At 46.3% G+C, this 25,188-nt stretch overlaps 2 protein-coding genes across 2 annotated transcripts in view; both read right to left on the reverse strand.

The window, feature by feature from the left end:
- Positions 1 to 23,982, reverse strand: part of adcy8 (adenylate cyclase 8 (brain)) — a 104,933-nt gene extending 80,951 nt beyond the window's left edge. Inside the window, exon 1 of the mRNA XM_061043564.1 lies at positions 22,203 to 23,982. Within this exon, the coding sequence (XP_060899547.1) occupies positions 22,203 to 23,141 (939 nt within the window). The 5' untranslated portion in view covers positions 23,142 to 23,982. The remainder of the gene's footprint in view (positions 1 to 22,202) is intronic.
- Positions 1 to 25,188, reverse strand: part of oc90 (otoconin 90) — a 433,801-nt gene that overhangs the window by 201,241 nt on the left and 207,372 nt on the right. The gene's annotated exons all lie outside the window — the stretch shown is intronic.

Genomic DNA, 25,188 nt, shown 5'->3' on the forward strand with positions numbered 1-25,188 from the left:
ATGGTGGATGGATGATGGATGGATGATGAATGGATGATGGATGGATGATGGATGATGGATGGATGATGGATGGATGATGGATGGATGATGGATGGATGGATGGATAGATGGATGGATGGATGGATGGGTGGATGGATGGATAGATGGTTGGATGGATGGATGAATGGATGGGTGGATGGATGGTGGATGATGGATGGATGAAGAATGATTGGACTGATGGGTAGATTGACTGAAGGACCGATGGATGGATGGATGCTAGGATGGATGTAAGGATGGATGGATGTAATGATTGAAGGATTAACATATGGGTGGATAGATGGATGGATTTAAAATTGGATGGATGGATGGATGATGAATGGATGATGGATGATGAATGGATGATGGATGGATGATGGATGGATGATGAATGGATGATGGATGGATGGATGGATGATGGATGGATGATGGATGGATGATGGATTAAGGGAAGGGTGGATGGATGCTAAGTTATAGCATACACTACAGAAGGAAACAAGGTTTAAATGAATGTAGGAACGATTCAGCTCGTCACAGATACAGGATGATTAAAAGCGTCACCTTGAAACAGCACACAAAGATTTGGAAAGAGCGAGGAAAAGAGGAGGATCAGCCCGGCAGCATCAATGTTTCAGAGCTATCAGTTACCATCCTGCTCAACGTCTGGACGTCTATTTTAGTCTTAACACAATAACGTGTGCACTCAGATAAAGTCAGAGCAACAGAGCCAGTCCTCGAGTCAGACCTCCGCTCTACAACCTGCTCTCAGTATCCGATGACAGCTGCATGCAAACATGTCGGAGCAGCAGCTGGCTAACAGCAGAGGAGCTAAACCTCCCTGCAGCACAGAACCCAACCTCCCTCTGCCAAGTGGAGGGATTTATGGTGTGGCTCGGAGCTCCAGAGGAGGGCGGGCCAATGATTAACTCTGGGCTTCACACGCTCCGCTATCTCCCGGACGATGACGGGATGGAGATATACTCCACAGTCCACACAGGCTGTCAGACGAGATCACGTTTTAAAATGTAACATGACATGCTCGTCAGCCATTACTTATTCATAACTGAGAGCGATATCACTGATGTTTGCTGACAGGCTTTGCAGACGAACAAACTACAGCTGAGTGTTTTCTCTCGGTGGACAAACTGTCTGCATTTACACTCCCTCTATAGATTCAATCGTGTGCAATCGAAACCTCATCTAATCTTCATAAACCTCTTTCATAACCTGGGCTGGATCAGAACGCTTCACAAGGAATCTTCTTACAGTTATAAGTATAGCTTATAGGCTTGTCAAGTATCTGAATTTTTAAACTTTGGTGTAATAAAGAACGTTCGATGTCGATACCTGTTTCCAGGAACTGCAACAAACCCAGAGGCCACACACCCCCAATACTGGAATAATTCTGTTTTTCACCCTCATGCATCAGTTTATTTTACTACCCTCTTAAGTCACTGAGGACAAAAAATGTCCATGCCAAAAAACTGCTTTAAAAATAGAACAGATTCATTTTTTCTACTTTTTTCTGCGTAAATCTCTTAAACAACTCCAGCCCTGCTCAAACTACCAAACATTCAATCATTTTTTAGGAATTTAACCCTTTAAATGCCAGTTTGATTACTTGATGTCACTGTTGTTATTTAAGAAAAAAAAATGCAAAAAATGAGTTATTTTCCATATGACAAATATTTGGTGGCTGGGGATTTTCTTTCAAATCAGTCTTGGATATTTCAAAGATTATCCAAAATATTGACTTTCATGCATTGTTAGTATTTGTGTAGCATCAGATTGTAGTTCCCTGTTTGGACATTGCGAAAATGTCCAATTTACAAAAACTGCTATAAAAATAGAACAGATTGATATTTTTTTCTACTTTTTCTTTTTTGCATAAATCTCTTAAACAACTCCAGCCCTGCTCAAAAATATCAAATATTGAGTAATTATCAGGAATTTAACCCTTTAAATGCCAGTTTGATTACATGATTCTATCTAAAAATCTGTTCTATTTTTATAGGAGTTTTTTGGAAGAGGACATTTTTGTCATTAGTGACTTAAGAGGGTAGTAAACATGTTTCACTGTGTTCTATTGATCTATTAAAAAATTAAAATGTGCATTCCAAAATTTGTCAAGAGAGAGTCTTTCTTACAAAAAATGGTGGCATATGCATTAACACAGACAAAATGATGGCCAGAAGAAGAGGTCAAATTTGACCAAATGGACAAAAATGTCCATAGTGATGTACAAAAACTGTCTAACATGCACAAATATGTTGGCAACGTTTCGGTGCGGAAAAATTACCAACGCATTTGTGCATTTTACAGAGCGCTCTCTCTCTCTTTGAGTTGAAGATATGAGTCACCGGTAGCCTTGTGGTTAGCCCGTGCACCTCATGTATGGAGGCTGTAGTCCTGCAAGCGGGCTTTAGATACAAACAAAACTTCACCAGGAGTGAGTTTGTTATTGTCGACTCTCTGTTTTCATCTGTCTTTCTGTGCTTCCATCGTTAGAAAAATATACCTAAGAGCCGCACACGTCTCCTACTTTCTGCAACTTTCTGGATGTCTATCCAGCCATGTCCAGAGTATTCTATAACAGTTTACACGAGGTGAAATACTGACCATGTTTGTTTTGGTGACGACCAGCTGCCTCAGCGGTGATGAGGACATAATTTATTGGTTGTTTAAACACCGCACAAACAGTAGGACTGAGAGTTTAACAACATAATTGGCGTCAGAGGCGGATTTGAAAGTCAAATCACCAACACTTCTCCCTGTCAGTCTGAAAACAGCTCCTCTTGGCACCTCCGGATTCACAGCCGCCGGTTTTCTCAGGCTGAACGTGTAAATTGGCCCAAAGACTGAGATGAGAAAGTGAACGTCTGCAGGAGGATGTGAGTGTGAGTGTGTGTGTGAGTGTGTTACAGCAGCTCAGTCCTTTCAAACAAGCAGCGATGAAAACTGTCACGTTCACCAATATGTTCATGAATGTGTGATCAGAAAGAAGAAGAAGTGCTGGGTTTACATTACATGCCCTCCGAGTCACTGCATGTTTCAGTGTGTTTCTTTTAAATAGACATTCTATTCAGAGAGACGCTGCTGAGGCTTAGAAAGAAGCAGGAAGGATATGCACCTTTAAGAAAAAGCTAAAGACCCAGCTCTTTCATGAATACCTACTAACTTAATGATGATGGTCTCCATATTATTGATGATGATGATGGTAATGACGATGGTTTTTGTTTGATAACGACGACTTATAAGATGGTTTCTATACTGATTAGAGCTCTCAAGAACTGCCCTCAATGTTGTGCTTTGCCTCTGGTCACTTCCTGTCAGCACCTGTGTGTCCAATCAGACTCAAAGCTGATCGTTTGCTCTTACTGACATTGTTCCCTTTTTTTTCTAGATCCTTCCTTGTGTTGTTCTTACTCTCTGATGTACGTCGCTTTGGATAAAAGCGTCTGCTAAGTGAATTGTAGAATTGTAGGTATGTATATTTGGATTTTAAAGTTCCAATCAATGAGATGTGTAGAGAGTGAGATGATAAAGGTATCTTACTATCTGATCATTAAGGAAACATGTTGAAGTGCTGGCTTCTCTGACAACAATGCAGCAGCCAGTATGTCCTCCTTCTAACTTTAGATTCTGCTCCTGAATGCTCTGGATTTGTTTGGACCACACGGCCGTTACCAGCTGATGTAAGCGTTTCAGAGCTTGACTGCAGATTGTGTGGTGAAGGGAGGGGCTAAGAATGGTGAACCGCCGATGTCTTTCTGGCCAGGCTCTACATTGGCAGTCCCCAGACTGCAAGGAGAGAACTATGCCATCTGTAGGGTCCAGCCAGCTCTAGGTGTAAACATGTTGGTGGGGGGGGGGGGCACCAGACCCTTCCCACCAGGCATTTGCTACAGGAACTCTTCTACAATGATGTCAGAGTCACGAGATAACAATCAGAGCCTGTCGGCGGCACAAACAACGAGTGGATGCTCGTGGATGCTCGTTTGACCTCAAGGATCACATTGCGGCCAATTAAAGCCAGTTTCACATCTGCAGGCTAAAACAATCCACTGGAGTACTTCCAACACTTAAAAAGTACTGGAGTTACCCTTTAAGAAAAACATGTCCTCAGGTTTATACGCTACAAACAGTCTCTATGTTGTGGCCTTTGGAAAAAAATAATTCTCCTGAGCATGTGATTTAGACATTTACCAGCAGCATGCATGAATCATGCGTCCTCTTTAATGTCATCTTAAAGATGTATCATCTTGTTTTTCTCCTCTCCGAGTGAGGAGCGGGAGGAGAAGCTAAAAGCAGCCATTGTGCTGATCTCTGAGTGGATGTCAACGAGTGTGATGGACTGCTGCCTGAATGCACAGATTCCCTGAGTGCTGATACTCAGATTGAACCGATGTTTACAGTCCGCAGTGTTTTGCTTGGTGTTTACTCGGTTTCTCTCTCACTGCATTACAGTTTATCAACTATTTATATTAATCACTAATGGAATCCTCACTCGGTCTCATGTGCATACGGCTAGCTACACACCAGGCCATTTCTTTGACCACCACCTTATTGTGGTATGTCCTGCATGAGATATTACAAAGTCACTCATGTTTGTTGCCGTTATTACACAAGCTGATCTTTTTTTCAATATTCCACTTTCCAGTTGAGTTCATGGTGGTGGCACTTCCCAGTCTTTCTCGCTCTCATTTCTTTTTTACGAGTTTTCCATCGGAGGCAGTCTGAACGGGAATCACAAATATCTATTTTTCATATGTTTTATGTTTTTATGGCTCAGAGTGGATCGGGAGCGGGATGGACAAATCAGGTCAACATTGGGCCATAAATCGTCTAGTGTACACGGTCAATGGACTTGAGCTTGTATTGTTCTTTTCTAGTCTTCTGACTACTCAAAGCGCTTTGACACGGCATGTCACACCTACAACATTCACACACTGATGGTAGAGGCTGCTGTGTAAAGTGTTCATCAGTATTAACTCATCCATTCACACACATTCACAACAACAAGCACGAGGGAGCAGTTTTGGGGTTCAATGTCTTGCCCTAAGGACACACATGGACATATGGCTGCAGGACCTGGGGATCGAACACCCGACCTGTCGACTGGGAGATGACTGACTCTACCGCTCAGCCACAGTCGCCCTGTGTCTATAGCCAGCTTAAATCTAGCTCTTGTTGGTCTCAGACTTGGCTTGGTTTGGTTTTGCCCTTGGTGTTGGTCTAGACAAAATCTGATGACTTCTACATTTCTACAATTCACTTAGCAGACGCTTTTATCCAAAGTGACGTACATCAGAGAGTAAGAACAACACAAGCAAGGATCTAGAAAAAAGGGAACAATGTCAGTAAGAGCAAACGATCAGCTTTGAGTCTGATTGGACACACAGGTGCTGACAGGAAGCACAACATTGAGGGCAGTTCTTGAGAGCTCTAATCAGTATAGAAACCATCTTATAAGTCGTCGTTATCAAACAAAAACCATCGTCATTACCATCATCATCATCAATAATATGGAGACCATCATCATTAAGTTAGTAGGTATTCATGAAAGAGCTGGGTCTTTAGCTTTTTCTTAAAGGTGCAGAGGGACTCTGCAGATCACATGGAGTTTGGAAGTTCACTCCACCATGTCTCCACATGATGCCTTGTTAGTGTCTTGGTCTTTGTCTTTACTCTATCTGGCCTTTCACTTGATTTGCCCCTCTATTGGTCTTAGTTTGTAAAGGTCTAGACCTGCCCTGTCATAGTCTTGACTTGGTTTTCCCTAGCCTTCCTTGCATTGTAAAAACACAATTCAGCCAGGAACACTCTCGTCGTAGATTTAACCATTAATTGCAAAACAAAAATACAGTTCACCTTGGCGCTATTAAAATGCTCCCTGGGTTAGCTGAGCAGTGCTAAACCCCCCCCCCCCCCATGAAGGGGGCACCAAAAGCTTAAGTCTAGGAAGGAGGAGGCATGGGGTGGTGGAGGCAAACCTTTGCCAGCAGCAGCAGAGCAGTGTGAGCAGCATTAACAGAGATCAGTGAGAGGGAAGTTGTGGTTAAACGGAGCTGTGATTGGTTAGTAAGTGACAAGAAGTCAAGACGATTACATCTGGGGCGTTTGACTTCCATTCCTACATGAACTAACTCGAAGCTTCATGTCTTACGAGACTCTTAAGAGTATTTGTCTCATTTCTAGTCAGAAACACCTGATTACACTTGAGCCACATTCACCTGACAGGTCCTGATAAATACGTTGGCTGCAGAAAAAAGGTCGGCCTTGTTGAGTCTTTGTGGGCGGATCGAACCACTAGGAGTCTGAAGGACATGGGGGGGGGTTCATGGGCAAGCTCTACTGTACCCAAGAAGTACACTGATTTACTTGTGTAAATCAGTGAAACAGAAAACTCAAAGTACTTGGTCTTTTTACATTCTCTGATTTTTTGAAATTTTCAAAATCCAAAACAAAAAACACCAACCAGAATTTACATTTTTAGACTCTACTGGGCAAGCCATCAAAGCTCGCGACAGTGCTGCCGAAAAGGCTAATCATTAGCTCTGGCTCAAGAGGAGAGATATCACCTCTGCCTGAAAACATCAGCTGTAGCATCAGGGCGAGTAGAGGGAGGTAGGTCGCCAGATGTTGCTGATGAGCCCTCTGGAGGATTATGGGCCCGTGATCGAAACACATATGAAGAAAGGGTTCCCACCTGATGACCCCAGTGATGTTGTTGTTGCCTCCCTCTACACCCTGCCTCAAAACCCCCAGCAGGCATGATCGTCCCCACTTACATCCTATCAGGTTATAATGCAGGTTACAATGGATTCAATAACCCAGACGTCTTCGGTCGATGCAGTCGAGCAGCACCAGTGTGCCGTCATGTTTGCTCCTGACAGCGCGAGCGGCCGGGGTTTATTCCCTGAAAGTGTCAGAGTGACGGGTCCCCCGAGGGGCAGGTAGCCGCCTGAGGGAGCGCAGAGGCAGTGTGTGTGATACTGAAGACCGCTCGTCCCAGGAGACACTCAACACATGTTCCAGAAAACAAGCTGATACAAGATTCAAGAACCTGGAATACCACTGGAATACAAACACACAGGAGAGACGAGGTATACGGACTGACAGTGCTTCATCTCTGACAGAGAAACCATGCAGGGCCGGAATTTAAGAGCATCTTTTAAAGGTCATTGAGACCGCATTCACCGGCTGTTCTTAATCTGAAGTTCGTTTGAAGGTTTCTTATCTGTGGTTTGTTCTTTTTGTTCTGAGCTAAAAACTAAATCTTAGAACACTTGTTGAAAACTCTGACGCACATTTAGAGCTATAAATACCTTTCTCAATCATTCAGTGTTTAATCTGAAACTGCAGAGTGTTACATAATGAATATAAACGCAGCACTCAGGTTAGAATTAATTAATAAATCACTTGTTTAAATTACATATCTGTGGCATGTTTCATCATTTTACAGCATCTGCAATTTGAATAAATGTAGGCGTCCAGTGTCCCTTGCCTCAAAATGTAACTATTCTTACATCATCCAATGTGAATCCTTCTGTGATTGCAGCGTCATGTCCATCGTTTCTAATAACAGTGCTGTCTGAATCAGTGATATAATGTGATGTATGTGTTTGTCGTCCACTTCTGCTGTTGCTAAATATCATGTCATTACATCAGCCTGTTTGGGTTTAGAACAAGAAACTTCACAGACATGTTTTTGGGGAGCTCTGAGAGTTTTTTAAAACTTGTTGAAAAGGAGGAGAATATGTCACCTTTAAGTCAAAGACATCACACTCATCAGGGTCGACCTTAAAGGACCCATGTGTGCTAAAATTAAACCAAGTGAACCTCAAACGGCAAGATGTTTTTGCAAGAGGCTGAGTTATCTCAGTCCAAACTTCAGGAGGAGACAGACTTTCAGAGAAGAGAAAATGTGTCTTTGATGGATAAATCAATACAAGGCGCCACTTCACCTGCAAACAAACAGCATTTAAAAAGCCTCCATTAAAGACCGCTGGTGAAGTTTGTCCCCGGAGGACGGCGTGAGCCTAAAAGAGAATCACTCAGTCTAATGACACTACAGCCAGTTGGAACAAGAAGTACATTAATCATTATTTCCATGTGATCACACATCACTTCTTCTTCTTCTTTAAGGTTTACTTTGGGGCTTTTTGTGCCAGTGGATAGAGTCAGAAATCAGGCCTAACGATTAGGTCACGCCCCATGTTCAGAGGCAAAAGTCCTCCAAGCGGGCTGCCTGGGTTCAAGTCCCACCTGATGCTCCTTTCCCACATGTCATTCACCTCTCTCTCTCTGATGTCCTGCTCTGTCCACTGTCCTGTCAAGTAAAGGCAAAAAGCCCAAAAATAAATCTACAAAAAAAAATCAGGAGAGAGAGAGAGAGGGGAATGACATGCAGGAAAGGAGCCAGAGGTCGGACTCAAACCTGGGCCGCCCGCCTGGAGTTTAGCGTCTCTACATGGGGCGCGTGCTACAACAACCAGGCCCCCCGGCGCCCCTCACACATGACGCCTCAGGGAGAAATCACTTTGATGATCACAATATGAAGAAAGCTTTTGTAAATGAAAAAGGCAAAACGTTTATCAGCCCACCTCTCCTCGTTGAATGTTCACACGCTGGTTTTTAGGGTCGGAGAACACGTGTGAAAATACGGCGTGCAGGTTGCATTTAGACGCTCTTTGGTTCCTTTTTCTCAGTACCTGCTGATTTTCAACATTTCAAACAGATAAGAGTAATCCAAAAGTAATCTCATTAAATGCCGACCCCAGAGGAGAGAGCGGTGAGTGCTGCTGGCTGCCGCCTGCCGCTGTGAATAGATTACAGCCGGGGGGGGGGGGGGGGGGGGTAATCCTGTCTGAAATCATCCTCAATGTGAAGAGTAAGCCTAAATCATCCTCACTTTAAGCTGTAAACCTCACTCAATATGTTCTCAGACTCTGACGGGACGAATGGTGATGCATATCAAACAGAACCGACTGAGAGTGAGAACATCCGTTACAAACGAGAATCTTAACTAAAAATTCTAAAAGAAAAACACTTCTTAGTAACATGTGACGTCGAGCCTTTGATGTATATTTTCAATGCTAACTTTTAAGCACACTGAGTCAATGAAATGTGCTGTATGAGTAAACCTGACTTGACTATTGGCATTCCACTTTGTCCACCTGTCTACAAACCCCCCAATTATGAGAAAAGTCCATCCTCTCTGTCTTTTACCTGCTCCACTTTTCAGAAAATGTGTGCTCAAACAGGCCGTTTGGAGATTTTCCCTTCATGACATCACAAAGGGCAGTAGCCCCTCCCCCAGGTGGGTGACACTCCCACAGCTAGGTGTTTGTTCTGCCCTCTGAGTCTGCCTTCTCACCGTAAACAATAGGACATGGAGCGAGAAAGCCAGAGTACACCCAAGCCCGTCCAGAGAGGGGGCGTGGTCAGACACAGCTCATTTACATATTTAAAGATACAGACACAGAAACAGCCTGTTCTGAGCAGGGCTGAAATAGAGGGGTTTATAGACATGATCAAATACAGGATCAGAGTGGATTTAGAACAAGAAACTTCACACACATGTTTTGAGGAGCTCTGACACTTATTTAAACTGATTGAAGAGGAGGAGGATATGTCACCTTTAAAGTTATGGCTGTCACAATAGGATCAGCTTTTAGCAATACTGGAACTACCCTGAAATACCCAATGAGCATTGAAGGCCTCAGCGTACTGGACTAAAGGCTACATCCTGCAGGAAAACAACCCGTGTCATAGAGCACAGGTCTTAACATGTGTATGTTACATAAAGCCACACGGGGGGTGAATGTTCTCACGTAATGAAGATGGATGGTCCTCTCCGCTCTGACAGTGTAATGTTCAACATGTGACCCTGCAGCCGTGATCCCAATCATATGTCGGCCCCACCCTCACCTGTTGGTGGTCATTATTCTGTTTGTGGCGTGTTTAACCTCTGAGCTCTCACGGGGGGGGGGGGTCTCCAGAGGTCATGCATCTCACCCACGCTGTCATTTAACCTCCTGACCCCGCCTCGGGTCACAGCTACTCTTAATGAATACAACACCAGGCTTAGTGGGACACTGGGGGAGAAAATGAGGAGAAGGCCAACACAGGGGAAGAATCTCAGAATGTGTTTATGACATTAATGAGGCTGAGCTTCTTCCTCTATAAAAAAAAGAAGGATTTGGGGGCGCCGGATAGCCTAGCTGTAATGTTGCATGCCCGCATGAACGGAGGCTAGCGACCTCTGCCCTTTGCTGCATGTCATAACCCCGCTCTCTCCGTCCCATCCCCCATGAACGGAGGCTAGCGACCTCTGCACCTTTGCTGCATGTCATAACCCCAATCTCTCCTCCAAACGTCTCCAATACCCAGATGAGTTTTACAATTTATTACCAGCTGCTTATCAAATATAGACACACTCCCCACAGCGCTAACTGCAAAGAATCAGGTACCAGCCAATTTCAACCAGGCGATTATTTTTTATTTTTAAGATGCCTTTTGGACTACAACCTGCACTTAGGTATTTTTCCTGTGTCTGCCTACGGAGAGCCGCCTCTCGAGTCCGAGCATCGGAAGTATCTACCTGTAAGCTAACCTATACTTAGCTGCAGGTACTTTTAAGACGCTCTAACCTCAAAACAGTTTGGACGCTGTTTCATGGACGCAACATGTAGGGACGCGGGACAACATTTTTCAAATTTGCAAAACATCTGACCCCATTTGCAGCAGTTTATAGACTACATCTTCTGTACTCTGATACTCTGGCTGGTTTGTAAAAACAGGGATCGTGCATCTTCTGTGGGTAATAAACGTAATATTGACAAGTGTTTTGTATAACCCCCCCAAAAAAGTTGGGGAAATGCATCATGGTGTGGATTAGAATCAACGTTATTCTAGTATCAGGGTGATGGTAGCCTAGTGGTTAGAGCATGCACCTTGTGTGCAGAGACTAAAGTTCTCTAAGCGGACCTGAGGCTCCTTTTCTGCATGTCATTCCCACTCTCTCTCTCTCTCTCTCTCTCTCTCTCTCTCTCTCTCTCTCTCTCTCTCCCACTCTATCACTGTCCTGTCTCTAAATTAATAAAAGAGTAATTCTAGTGATGTTTGACCGAGCCATGTGCCCTGATCACCACCCCAAGTGGCCTTTATCGATCTTTTTTTTACTAAACATCAGCTGACTTCCTGCATGCTGGCCGGATGGAGCAGTCGCCCTGAAGGTCTAAGAAGGTCGTTGTTTATATTTAAGAGGGTCTGAAAGCCCTGTCTCATGAACAACCTCTAAACAGGAGTTACAGTGCGATACCATCACGGTCACTTCTTGAATCAACCTTGAGTCATTAGAGCAGAAAAAGTTTCCTAGTGTGACTAAAACTAAACAAGGAATTCAACCTATTAAACGTTTTGTTCTCTCCAGACGTGATTCAGCTGAGTTCTTTTTAGTTTTCAGGTTGCAACAGAAAAACAACATTTCATTAAATTACTCGATGCCCGACGGACCCTGTCTCGTCTAAAGTCCAGGGCCTCGATCTGAAGCTTTTCGATTGTGCTACGCATGCTCTGACGAAGCATTTTCCACCCGGCCTGCTGTTTTCAACGCAGGTCTCCAAAAAAACGACTCTTGTCGAGTTCCCCTCAGCGCATTCTGCTTACTTTGATTTACCAACTGCAATACAATAAGCAGTAATAAGGTTCTGTCAGCAGTTCAGTAAAAGGGACACAAAGCGAGGCTTTCATTGAGATGAATGTCTGGCCGGTAACAGAGCGAGAGGGGGGGGGGGGCGTTGAGTCAGCGTTTGGCAAGAAAAACTGGATGACTTGCAGGTAACTTTTGGAGGTCGGCCGCCGCTGCTGCTGCTGCTGAACACGCTCGATCCAATCTGACACATCTCACAAAATTCTGACTCTAAGACAACAAGAACAAACAGGGAAGTAGCTTCCATTTCCCTGAGGGAGGGTTTAAGTGGGACTGTAAAACTCAATAAGGTGTCATTTATCAGGGTCGGGGCGCTCCGACACAAAAAACAGTTTAAGAGCCTGAAGCAGAGAGCAGAGAGACGAGGAAATGAGCCAATGGGAAGTGTCTTTTTATATCGTTTAAGAGCCCAGACTCGGCTGTTATCCTCCCAGACAGACATAGAGTTTCATCGAGGCCTCACGGGCGAGCGAGCCGGAGGAATAAACACAGAGACGAACGATGGCCGAGGCCCAAATAACCTCAGCGCAGTTTGTGATGGCACCGAGCCCGGCTGTAAATCAACCTCTTTATTCTCTAGACAGACATGATGACTGTCAGTGACCACATATCTTCTTACTGCTTTAAGACCTAAGGGAGCCACATCAAGTCTGTACCATATCTTACAAAGAGTCATGCCTACTGTTTTAAAGTCCTCTTCATCGCTCTTTATAACAATTACTGAAGTCTGTTTCAAGGTTTCCTTCAGTCAAAGCATCCGTCTCAAGGTACCCATTGGCCTCAGACTAAATGTGTGTTTATGTTCATACAACTGAGTTCCTCTTTGTGAGGGAAACATTTGTTTTAGTGCTCTTTGGAGGCTGTTTCAGGTGACCTACAAGCATTGGTTTCATGTTTGACTTTTTTGTGTTTTAAGGCCTTTTTTTCCCTTCACACACCAGGTTAGTTTGGAAGTTTCAAGGAACCCTGAAGCATCTGATTTTCTCATAACTTTTATTCTAAATGGCCAACAGGGTGCCCCGTGCACAGCCAATACCTATGTGTTCTCAGGTGAGCAGGAACATACCTTTCTTTTCTATCTGATGGTTATGTGTGTGTTCATTTACCTTTACTGGTAAACAACCCTGTCATGGCTGTTTTAGGGTATCAACTGGCATCTTTTTCAAGCTACCTGCAGGAGCAGAATATCACAATAATATGTGGTGTGTGTGTGTGTGTGTGTGTGTGTGTGTGTGTGTGTGTGTGTGTGTGTGTGTGTGTGTGTGTGTGTGTGTGTGTGTGTGTGTGTGTGTAAAGGATCTCACAGGGTGATTAACGGTTTACCTCTGTATAAGGTAAGAAGGGGAAACAGTTTTTGGACCGCTTAGCAGGTTGCTGCAAGAGTAACAAACTGGGAATGTGGAGCCAATGGATGTAAAATATGAGTTTTCTTCTTCCTGCTCCTGTTTGCTCATGAACAGTGTTTCAGTGTTATGAGAAAATATTTCTTGTTGTGTATTATTGTGTTGAAACCATACACTGAAATGAGCAAATAATCAAATATGAAATGAAATGAACTGAAATAAATAAATGGCATGATCAACAATGCAATTAGATTTTGACTTGAATTCATCCAACCGGGAAACTTTAGCGCATCAATTGGTAAATCTAGGAGCGCCTCAGTGGTTTAAAGCGTCACCTTAGCTTCTACAGTACCCATTAGCATCAGTTTTAATCTCGGGCTAAGTCGAGGAACCTTTTACCACTTCTTCAGTACAGGCTGATTCAAGCTACCTGAATGCATTTCAAGGGGAACGTTATGCATCTTTGCTTGGGAGCGGCAGTAGCTCAGTCTGTAAGGACTTGGGTTGGGAACCTGAGGGTCGCTGGCTCAAGCCCTGTAGTAGTTTGGGAGGTGGTCTGGTTGCAGGCCATTCCCTGAGTACTGCCGAGGTGGGTTTGAACAAACAGCTCCGACATGCTCCCTGTGGGCCCCACTCTGACATCTCCATTAATGCATGTGTGTGCATGTCTCTCAGTAACAGAGTGTAAAAACCTCGAGGATTATAAAAGGATGTAAAATTCAGGGGCGCTGGTGGTGCAGTGGTTAGAGCGCGCGCCCCATGTATGGAGGCTGTAGTCCTCCAAGCGCACGGCCCAGGTTCAAATCCGACCTGTGGCTCCTTTTCTGCATGTCATTCCCCGCTCTCTCTCTCTCTCTCTCTCTCTCTCTCTCTCTCTCTCCCTGATTTCTCACTCTATCCACTGTCCTATCTCTGAAATAAAGGCACAAAAAGCCCAAAAAATAAATCTAAAAAAAAAAGGATGTAAAATTTTAAAACATGTAAAATACTGCGATTATCATTAAGGCATTATGGCATTAAAGAAGCAAAGTTTGAAAACCTTGCTCCATGTTTGGATGGAGTAGTTGTTATAATGGGTTTATATCCTGCACTGATTTTAGCATTTCCTCCTGAAAGCAGAGTGAGAATGAAGGGGCGGTAAAAGCTTTTTACGTCTGCAGCAATTTGTAGAAATGCTCTGGAGGTCATGGTGCAAAAAAAACGTCCCTGGAAAATCTCTGCCCATTAAAAGCTTGAAAAGCTGCTACGGCTGATGGCCCCGATCCTTCATTAAATATTAAGAGTGGCTGAGTGCAGTGTCTGGTAACAGCAAGATTGTCCAAGATCAATTGCATGACATGGGCGAGATAAGGGGGGGGGGAGGGAGGTGAAAGAGAGGTTAGGAGGGTGTATGGACAGAACATAAAGGAGGGAGTCACTGATTTGACTCTGCGCTCTTTCTCAGAAATGATTTTTCATCAGGCTGAGTCAGTCTGGAGACGCTCGGCTGCTCACAGACCAATCGTCCGCAGATACACAGCAGCGAGGCGAGCCGTCGTTCTGAGTGACAGCCCAGGTTCTAAAGGTCACGACGACTTCAGACAGCAGGAAGTGTGTCAGGAGCGACCTGGCTGCCTGCCGCTGCCGTAGTATTCAGGGGTTTCTGTGGAAGTGAAATTCCGCATAGCAACAAGCGATCACAGTATGCAGCCGGACGTCCAATAAAAAAAAAATTATCTTAGTTTGTGGCTATTTTTTTTTTTAATTCAATACATCATCCATACGTCCATTTTTTCTTCTATCAGAGGTCCGGTTGTGGCGAGGTACGTCAACATTCTCCAGCTCCTCCTGGGAGAACCTGAGGCGTTTCCCAGGCCAGATGGTTCATAATGCCTCCAGCGAGCCTAGGGTCTGCCCTGGGGTCTCCTCCCAGTTGGAAAAACCTTGAAAACGGACTCATCCAGGAGGCATTTGACCACCTCAACTGACTCCTTTCTATGCCAAGGAGTAGTGGCAATACTCTAAGCTCCTCCCCCTCTCTCTCTTAGGCCGAGCCCATCTGGAGGAAGACTCATTTTGGCTGCTTGAATCCAGATCTTATTGGGTCACTACCCACAGCTCATGACCACAGGTGAGGGTCTGAACGGAGATCCAGTTCTGGGTTGTTCAGGTTGACTCGGGATGTTTCTGGGCGGGGAGCTGGTGTGTGTTTCCTCCAGCCAATGACAGCGCAGCAGGTGAGTTCAGGAGTGGATACAGTTCAGAGATTGGATGTAGCAGAAAAGAAGAGAAAATATAATCATAGTGAGGTGAAACGCCGAGCGGATAAAGCTCGTTCTGAAACGAGGGTGAACCTTGTGTTGTCTTTTACCAACGTGGACGTGGAGTTGGTCTACTTCCTGTTGGACAGAAAGGTGACGAACAGCCGCGGTTAGCTTGTGCTAGCGTGCATTAGCTTGCAGTGTAGGTACAAGCAGTAAACATACACATTACGTCCTGCAGGGGGCGGGGCTTCTGGTGGTGATGATCCTGCAGGGGGAGAGTTGTGTTTACAAACTGCAATGAGGAAAATGCTACTGACCCTAAAGTTTATGCAAGCAATCCTCTTGCTATTATTGTTTTTATTGTAATTAATTTAAACAGGATTATGTACTTAAAAAAATCTGCCCCGGGCAAAATCAATGTCGCCCCCTTGTTACTTGAAAACGCTGCAAAAGATGTCCGCACTGGGTTTTTGCAAGAAAAGGGATTAATGCTCGAGCTGCTGGTGTTTAAATCTTTGTAAGAACACTCAGTGCTGTCGCCTGCCTGACGTCCATTTCCATATCGAATAAAGCAGAAAGCATCAGTCACAGATAATCTGATCTTCGCTTTCTGAAGTCGCCTGCAACAGAAAAAAACAGGAAGCTGACGTCTTTAAAAGCACAAACAAAAAATGTTTTGTGATTGGATTGGAGCGATGGGAAACATCTCCTTTGTCATGTTAAGTGCATCACATGAATATGATTTTTTTTCTGAGCTGAGAAATAAAAAGAAGAAGAAGCATGAATGTTGTGTCTTTATAAAAATCCACACTCTGCTCTATCTCGTCTGTGCAGCCGGCGCTTCAGGTAAGCTGCAGTTTGACCTTGAAAGAGGAAACAGCGGTGGGCTTGAAGAACGGCTAATCGGAGGGTGTGAAGCTCCTGCTGAGTGTGTGTGTGTGTGTGAGTGTGTGTGTGTGTGTGTGTGTGTGTGTGTGTGTGTGTGTGTGTGTGTGTGTGTGTGTGTGTGTGTGTGTGTGTGTGTTAACAGGATCCTGCACACAGGAAAGAAGATACAGTGCTATTGACAGTTTTATAATGCTCTTAGCTACTTAAGAACCACCCCCCAACACCAAACCCCCACAGCCCACTCTGTTATTTACCACCACCCCCCCGTTCATTTAGTGGGAAATAAAAAGGCTTAATGACTTCTGCACACAGAGCGACCATCAATACAGCTCCAGATTCTCGTATATTTGGCGTCTATTCAGGGGAGGAAGACGGGTCAATATGAGCTCGTTGTTTAGAGAGCGGGAAGATGATGGGACGTCATCGTTTTAAAGGAAACGCAGCGGGCCAATAGCTTAAGTGTTGGATGGACAAAGGATGTGCGGGCAGCAGGTGCACACAGAGACGGAGGCGGTGGAGGTTATTCAGGGTCTGACGGGGGGGGGGAGACGTGGAGGGGAGGAGGGATTATCTGTGGAGACATTATATTCTTATATTCAAACCAAACTGCCTCCACTTCCTTCAACCATGCAAACACTCGATTTACAGACGTTGAGCAGCTGATTTATTTGTGATGAGGGCGTTACAGCTGCTCCTACGCTGAGGACAAGCTTCACATATGAGGTTTGAACATGAAGATGTCGGAAAAGCATGTGTGTACAAAATGACAGGAGATCTATTCTGCTGATCCATCTTTAAATACAGACAGTGCATCTAATGTGACGATGTTGGATACTAAACTGTCTGCAGAGAGTTTTTAAAAGATGCAAAAAAAAGGTGGCACATTGGGAGGGCGGGCCTTAAAGAGACAGTAACTGAAATGGATCGTTTCAGGCAGAGGCTGAAATGAAGGGTTTTAGTGTCAGATCAAGAAGGAGCTGCACATCGAGAGCGGTGACATCATTAATGGTGAAAGTGAGAATAATAGATCTCTTTTAAATGCTAAGAGAGAGATTTAGAGACTAAAGAAAAATGACTGAACTATTTTTGTTGGCATGGTATTGAAACACGTGTCGATATCGTTTGATTTTTACTGGCATCGTAGTTTAAAATTCTGGTAACCGTGGCAACCCTAAAAAAACATAGCTCTGTCTCTCTTTCAGTCCCTTTTCTTTTTATTTCTCAGGTCTTAAGTTTCTCTGAGTTGGGGAAATGATTCCATATTAAACTGAGACTTTTCCTAATCCTTCTTTCCTTCCCTTCATTCCTTCCCTTCATTCCTTCCCTTTGTTCCTGTGTACCTTGATCCGGAGAGGCCTGAGACTTTGTGTTTCTAATTAAACTGGCAGTCCCCCCCCCCGTCTCTCTGCTCTGTTAATGTGTATATTCTATGTTCTCCACATCCTTAAGCTAACACAGTTAACAGGAGCAGATTAGCACAGCTCGAGTCGGGGATGTTTAATTTCACAGCATCCACGGTATTCCGAACCCCAGGAGTGCAGTATGAGCCGTCCCTAATCCTCCCTCTATCTACACCGCCACCGCCGCCGCCGCGTCCGTCCAGCTGCGTTACACCCGGCACACAGCCTGCGTGTCACGGCAGCAGAATTAAGACAGAACATGTAAGTCGCTGAACTCAGAGTGTTCTCAGGTCGCCCAAAACTCAACACGCAACGCTAAAAAATAATCCTCCCGCCCACGGTTTCCAGCGAGCTAATGCTTGTGATAATGACGCACGCTAAGACTCTTCACAGCACCAGTGAACGCTAATTAATGTGCTCATCACTGAGCTTAAAAAAAACACTCCTATAGCTCAGGGATTCATGCAGAATCATTCTGAGACATAATCAAAAGAACAAAACAGATTCATGGAAATGTCAATCTTACTCAGAGACCATAATCACGTCTTTTTGACGACGGCGTAATGAGGTCGTATGATGACGATACTAACACACTGAACTCCTGAACATGTCCAAACAGGAACCAGAGGAGCGCCATGTGTACACAGTCCAGCAGCAGGTGGCAGTATGCACATAGTCTGCAAAAAAAGAAGAAGAAGTAACCATGGCAACCACTCGCTGACTGACTCCCATCCTGCTAACTGTTTGGATGTTTTTGTTATTTCTGAGGACGACGACCTTCTTCCTGCTTCAACATGCGCCGATCAGCTCAAAGGATGAAGCCGGCCCGTGCTGCGCCGATAAAAAAAAAACTCCACGTCCACTTCCTTGTTTGAGCTCGATTGCGTTCACATCTCTCACGGACCGTACTCGAGTACACATGAAACGTGCCTCTTCAAGTGGACTTTGGGCGCTGTACCTGAGTCCAGTACGCTTGTGTTCACACTGATAAAAAGAACCAGACTTTGGGGTCGAGCGTACTGGGATCCGGGCCCCGGTGCCTCGTGTGAAACCGCTCTAAATGCAATGACAAGACGGTGGCTAAAGATAGTTTCATTAGTAAACAAATTAACAAATTAAAGTGACTAAAAAAGGTCAAGTGGTGAAGTTAAAGTGGCAGCTAGTATTCACAGTTTACATTTATTAGTGCAAAGGTCAGTCGCTGCATGTTGGGGAGTCTGACGGCTTTGGGGGGAGAATCTATCACACCGCCTGACAGTGAAGACCCGGATGCTTCTGCACCTTTTTCCAGACGGCAAGCGGGTAAAGAGTTTGTGTTTGTGAGGGGCGGGAGGGGAGGGGTCAGCAACGATCCTGTCGGCTCTGCTGAGGCAGCGAGTGGGGGGGTAAATGTCCTCGATGGCTGGCAGAGAGGATCCTCTCAAAAGTTTTTCACATCATGTAAGTGTTCTGACTGGCGGACTCGGTCCCAGTTTGACGACCCGTCAGCTCGGATCACCAGCAGGATTTCTCTGATGGGACACAAATATCAGCGTAGGTCACACGAGGGCTGATGTCTGAAAACACTGCAGCAATATGAACACAATCAGATCCTGCTTCTCTTTATTAGCATAAACGGTTTCAAAAGGAAGCAGATAATTTACCGACATGATGAATAATAAAAGGTCAGAGGTCAAGCTTTGACAGGAAAGGATGAGACCTTTAAATGCTTGTTTTTTTTTTTTCAATGAAGTTTGGTTGAATTCTTTCCGAGGTTTTATTGATCTGCATAAAAAACACTGCGATGATCCACAGTCACAGAAACGGTTTGACCGGGGCCACATCGCAGCGTGCAGCACACACAGCGGACTCGCCCTCTGACCTTTCCCTCTGGGAATCTCTGCCAGCAGATTGACACGAGCTGAATCACACAGAGGAGGGGGGGAGCTGGGAAATCCCCCCTGAGCTACACAACAAGAGACACACACACACACACACACACACACACACACACACACACACAGTGCAGAGTACAGTCATCTCTCTCTACGGCCCGCACAGCTGAGGCTGAGGAGTGAGGCATGATGGGACGAGGAGGACAGAACAGGCAGCATGAGTCGTACTGTTGGGGGGGGGGGGGGTTTGCAGAGTATTTTATTTTGGAGGTTCCTGCATGTCTGAACAGCCGTGACTCAGAGCTGTATGGACGCTGCTTGTGAGACGGAGTCATGACTCAGACGTTATTTGTGGACAGCCCTCGCGTGCTTTGTTCTTCCAGGGTGACACAGCGCAGCGATGTGGCGCTTTGTTTGTTTATAACCTCACAATGAATACGCATAATGAACAGCAGAGACTGAACAAGAAAATAACATTCAACAAAGACACTAAACCCTGAAAGAAAAGCCCAAAACATGCAGCAAAGAAAGCTTAAATAAAGTATTTATCTCGTGGTTATTTTCTCTGTTAAATCTTTGGAAGATGTAAAAAAAATGTCAGTAACAACAAACCAAAGAACCACAGCCGACACTTACAACTTCAGGATCTGAATCAACAACGGAACAGACTTTATATTCAAGTCACTTTTTAGTCACCGGGCCACTGGGACTTTTTGTCTTTCTGCTGTCCGTCTGTGTGATGTCAGCAGGAGGTGTGTCCTGACTGCAGGCTCATCACCAGGATCAGCTGTACCTGGTCCTGGTTCTGGTGGTCTACAAAGACCTGCTGGTTTCCCCTCACTCACTCTCTGACTGACCGACGTTTGCACATTTGTTTCTTTAAGTTATTTATGTTTTAGTGAACTCTTCGACACCGCACACACATCCACACGTTCACCCCCCCGACCTCATGACTCTTCTTATTGATTACTTTGGTAAACTTCGGACTCCTCCCGTCTTTTGCCAGGACCCACGAGTCGGGTCATGACAAAAGGTTTATGTTGATGTTTCTGTCTGGATCTGACGGCAGCAGAAAAAAACAAAGAAAATAAAACTAACTCACAACAAAAACAAAGAAAAAAGACAGAAAGAAGGAGAGAGAGAGAGAGAAAGCTTTTGCAGAGTTTGAGGTTATCATGTTCACCAGTAGGGGGTGCCGAACCTGTTTGGAGCTGCAGCGTGTGTCTGTGTGTGTGTGTGTGTGTGTGTGTGTGTGTGTGTGTGTGTGTGTGTGTGTGTGTGTGTGTGTGTGTGTGTGTGTGCGTGCGCGCGCTCTGGACAGCTCCCGGTGCTGAAAGCTCAGCAGTCACAGCCACCCTGATGTCACATGAAACGTCATGTTTCATTGTTCAAACTTCTACAGGAACAATCAGTGACACAGAGCAACAGAAACAGCCCGAGTACACCAAAAAATAAACAACTGTTTGTAAACAAGTCCTCACACCAAGTCGACAACAAGAAAACCACCGCTGCCAACTTTTTACTCTCATTGAAAAACTCTGAAAAAGCAGCAGCAGCAGCTCGGCCGTAAACAAACATGGACTCAGACATCAGTCAGCAAAGTGCAGAACGAGTCAACAAGTCGGGAAGTTAGTCGAGGATAAATCTGAAAACAAGCTGATTAAGAGTCAGAGGAGAAGGTAAGGAGGAGGGAGGGAGGAATAAGAAACAGGAGAACATTTGGTTGAGGCTGAGGAAGCAGGAGAAAGGGGGATGAAAGTGGGAGGGAACGAGGGGTTTGGAGGAATGTGAAAAATGAGATGAGGAGAGGAGGTGGAGAAGGTTTAGGGAGGATGGTGAATAAGAGAAGAAACGGGAGGAAGATTGAGAAGACGAGCTAAAGTAGGAGAAGAGGAAAGCAGAGGGATTAGAGGGGAGGGGGGGACAAAAAAAGCTGCACATGAAGATGAGAAGAGGAGGAAGCAGAGAAATAGATTAGCCGGGGAGAGGAGGCTAAAAGAGCAGCAACACGGTCGATTGAAGTGCAAGAGGACTGAGGAGAAAAGGAGGGGTGAAGGAGGATTAGGGATAAAAGGAGGAAGTAGGACAGAAGGAGGGATGAGGGAGGATTCGATTTTCAAGTATAAATAAGTAAAAAAAGAAGATAAAGAGGAACAAGATTAGGACGGAAGGAGGACAGGAGGAGGAAGGAGACAGAAAGGCAAGGATGCACAAAGGAAAGGAGGAAGGAGAAGGGGTCAAGAAAGGATAAGAAGCAGAAGAGGGGGGATGATGATTGAGAGAGCGAGAAGAGGAGCCAGGGAGAAGGTGTAAGGAATCAACAATTAGCAGCATGAGGAGGATGGGGGGGGGGGTAAATAAAGGAGAGGAAGAGAAGGAGATGAGAGGAGTTTAAGGAGTATATGTTGAATGAGGAGAGGAGACAGGGAGGGGGGAGAGGAGGATTAGGGGGAAGATGCAACGATGGATGGAGGAATAAATGAGGCGTGGGGTCAGAGGAGGAGAGGAGAGGAGGAGGAGAGGAGGAGAGGAGAAAAGGAGGAGGTGGAGGAGAGGAGGAGGTGGAGGAGAGGAAGTGGGGAAGGAAGGGAGATTAGGAGACGAGCGGGGTGCATGATAACTGTAGGGGAGGGGAGAGGATTAAGGGGAGACACAAGGAAGGATGGAAGGAGGAATAGGTAAATGGAGAAGAGGACAGATTAGGAGAAGGGCGTGAGATCTACCTGGTTGGTGGACAGCTGTGCATTCTGGGACATGAGCATCTGGACCAGGATGTGGAGCCCCGAGGTGAGCAGACCCGCCAGTATGGCCCACGTGAGCGGCAGGGGCAGCATGCTGTAGGTGGCGAACAGGGTGAACAGCACGTACCCCACCCCGTCCCCCAGCAGCCCGTAGCCCAGCCCGGCCGCCAGGATCTGCGTGGCCATGGCCACCCAGGTGACCACGCCGCTGTACTGCAGGTAGCTGTGCGACGTGGTGTCCTTCCGCACCACCACTAAGGCACAAATGACCACCTCGATGCCCGTGAAGAAGCCCAGGAGCGTCCCCTTGATGGGGTCCATGGGGGAGGACGCGAGGGTGAGGTGCAGCACCAGCAGGGTGAGCTTGGTGACCACGTCCAGGATGTTCATCACCACCACCGACTTGCGCCGCTGGCCCAGGAAGTAGCGCTGGTACAGGCGCTCCAGGTCGCGGGACTTGAAGGCGTTGCGCAGCGTGGGGAAGATGACGCCCCGGTACGTGTAGCCCCAGTTCAGGAAGAAGTCCGAGTTGCTGGGCGCGCAGTCGATCTGCAGGAAGCCCAGGTCGCTGCTGGCGCGCTCCGGGAACACCTTGGTCCCGCCGTTGTTGTGCCGGTCCCCCACCGACCCGGTCCGCCCCGCCGAGTGCTTCCGCGCGCCCTCGCTCGGGTCGTAGGGCTCGTCCGGCCCGATGCCCTTCACCCCCACGCCTCCTCCTCCTCCTCCTCCCCCTCCTCCGCCCTGCTCGTGGATGAACCTCTGCTCGGTGATGTGCCGCACCGCGTTCTGCCACAGCAGCCGTTTGGGTCGCGCACTGCCGCTGCTGCCGCTGCTGTTGCTGTTGTTGCTGCCGCTCGGCGTCTTGTTGATGGTGTACAGCTCCTCACTCGCGCTGGAGCAGCGGACCTCGGACAGCTCCATCACTGCTGTGTATCTTGTTGTTGTTGTTGTTATTGTCTTATCGGTTAGTGTCGGTTGATGTCACCCCCTCCTTCCCCTCCGCGGTGTGTGAGTTAGCTCAGCGGTTTTGGGGAGACGACGTCCAGTGGTTGCGCATCGAACCGGGCTGCTGCTGCGGCGAGCGCGGCGCGGGGTAAAGCGCGGTTGGAGGTCATTGTTATTCCACACAGGACGAAACAACACATAAATCCGACACGATTTTTAGAAAAGCATGTCCCACGTTATCCACTTACCATCAGCGCCATCATCATCACCACCACCACCGCGCACCGTGTCTCCGTGCTGGACGCTCAAAAATCACCGGGCAGCTGCTGCAGCCACCGTGCGCCGACCGTCCGCACCATCAGGGTGCCGCGGCGTCACGGAGAGCCCGGGATCCGTGAAGAAACAAAGATGATGATGATGTGTGTGTAAAGCCGAGTCAGAGAGAAACACGTCAGAAAGAGGGTCTTCAAAATCCCCAAATGTTGCGCTGGCACAGCTGGTTCCGGTTACTTTGTCATTCTTGCGGATCAAAGAAAAGCTCGATTGCAGACTTTATTCCGGACCCTCGTAAAACGTGCCATTAAAAGATATATCCCATAAGGTCAGAGAAGACCCCCCCCCCCCAAAAAAAAGAAAAAGCCTTGATAGTATCCGTTTGGTCCAGATCCAGGAGAGATTCTCACTCATCAACTTGTTGTTGCTCAAACGGCTCGAGAGTGTCAGCCCTCCTCCTCGAGCCTCTCCATCCACACACACGAGGGGCTCGCGCTTGAATGCAACACCTGGCTGACTGAGAGAGAGAGAGAGAGAGAGAGAGGGGGGGGGGGCAGTGCAAAGACACACAATCCTCCGTCACAATCCTCCTCCTCCTCCTCCGGTGAGCCGTCTCTCTTTCCCCCCTTCTTCTTCTTCTCCTTCTCCTCCTCGGTGTTTAAAGGGCGTGCAGCAGCAGCAGCCGCGTGGAGGAGATGTGCAGAGAGCGAGTCAGCTGGGCTCCGGTTTGACGTCACAGTCACTTCTGTGTGAGTGTGTGAGTGTGAGTGTGTGTGTGTCTGTGTGAGTGTGTGTGTGTGTGAGTGTGTGTGTGTGTGTGTGTGTGTGTGTGTGTTGCCCCTGTTTCTTCTCCTATGTCCTCATTTTCTACATCAGTTCTTTGCTTTCTGATGAACTTGCAACAGTGGGATTTGTAGTTTTTTGTTTATGCGAAGCTGCAAGTGTGCTTCAGATTTTGTGGCAACACTTTAGACAAAAGCGAAGCCCAAACTCCACCCCCCTGTGACGTCATAAAAAGTTGATTCTGCACAACAATCCACAGCTCAAGTTTGACTAAATCTTTACCAATGACATACAATGTGGATACAGTAGCAGCCACCTCTGTTGTCACACTTTGTACTGACATCAAACAACCCGAGTGTGCGGAGAAAGTGCGATCTTTGAGACGATTTAGCGCACACAAGAAATCAACAGATAACAAGTTATCCATCTGTACGTCCAAGTGTTTTTATATGAGCCCTCATGCTCTTGTTATACCGTCTCTAATTACCTCGGGGTCGTCTGCTCTCACTTCTCTGGGGTCAAATATCATCTCAGGACCGCTGGGGGCTCAGGTGGTAGAGTCGTCATCTCTCAACCGGAAGAAGAGGTCGGGGGTTCGATCCCCAGCTCCACATGCAGCCACATGTCCGATGTGTCCTTTGGCATGAGTTACTTCTGATGATCACTTCACACGGCAGCCTCTACCATCAGTGTGTGAATGTGTAGGTGTGACCTGCGGTGTAGAAGTGCTCTGAGTCCATTTAGCATTTAGCATTTAGCATTTAGCATCTCCTTAGTTTGTTTGGTGTTGACAATCAGATGATGTTGACGCCTCTCACAGCAGGCTTGAAAAGAGTCCGTCTCATTTCTGGGCGGTCACCAGCACGTTATCGACTGATAGTAGAGGAACTTGGGCCCCTAAAAGTTGAGATACCCCTACCCAAAGTAAAACAAAGCACAACCATATTTTTTCATAACTTGAACATGT

The sequence above is a fragment of the Labrus mixtus genome, chromosome 8, assembly GCF_963584025.1.
Source record: "Labrus mixtus chromosome 8, fLabMix1.1, whole genome shotgun sequence".
In the NCBI taxonomy this organism is placed as follows: Eukaryota; Metazoa; Chordata; class Actinopteri; order Labriformes; family Labridae; genus Labrus; species Labrus mixtus.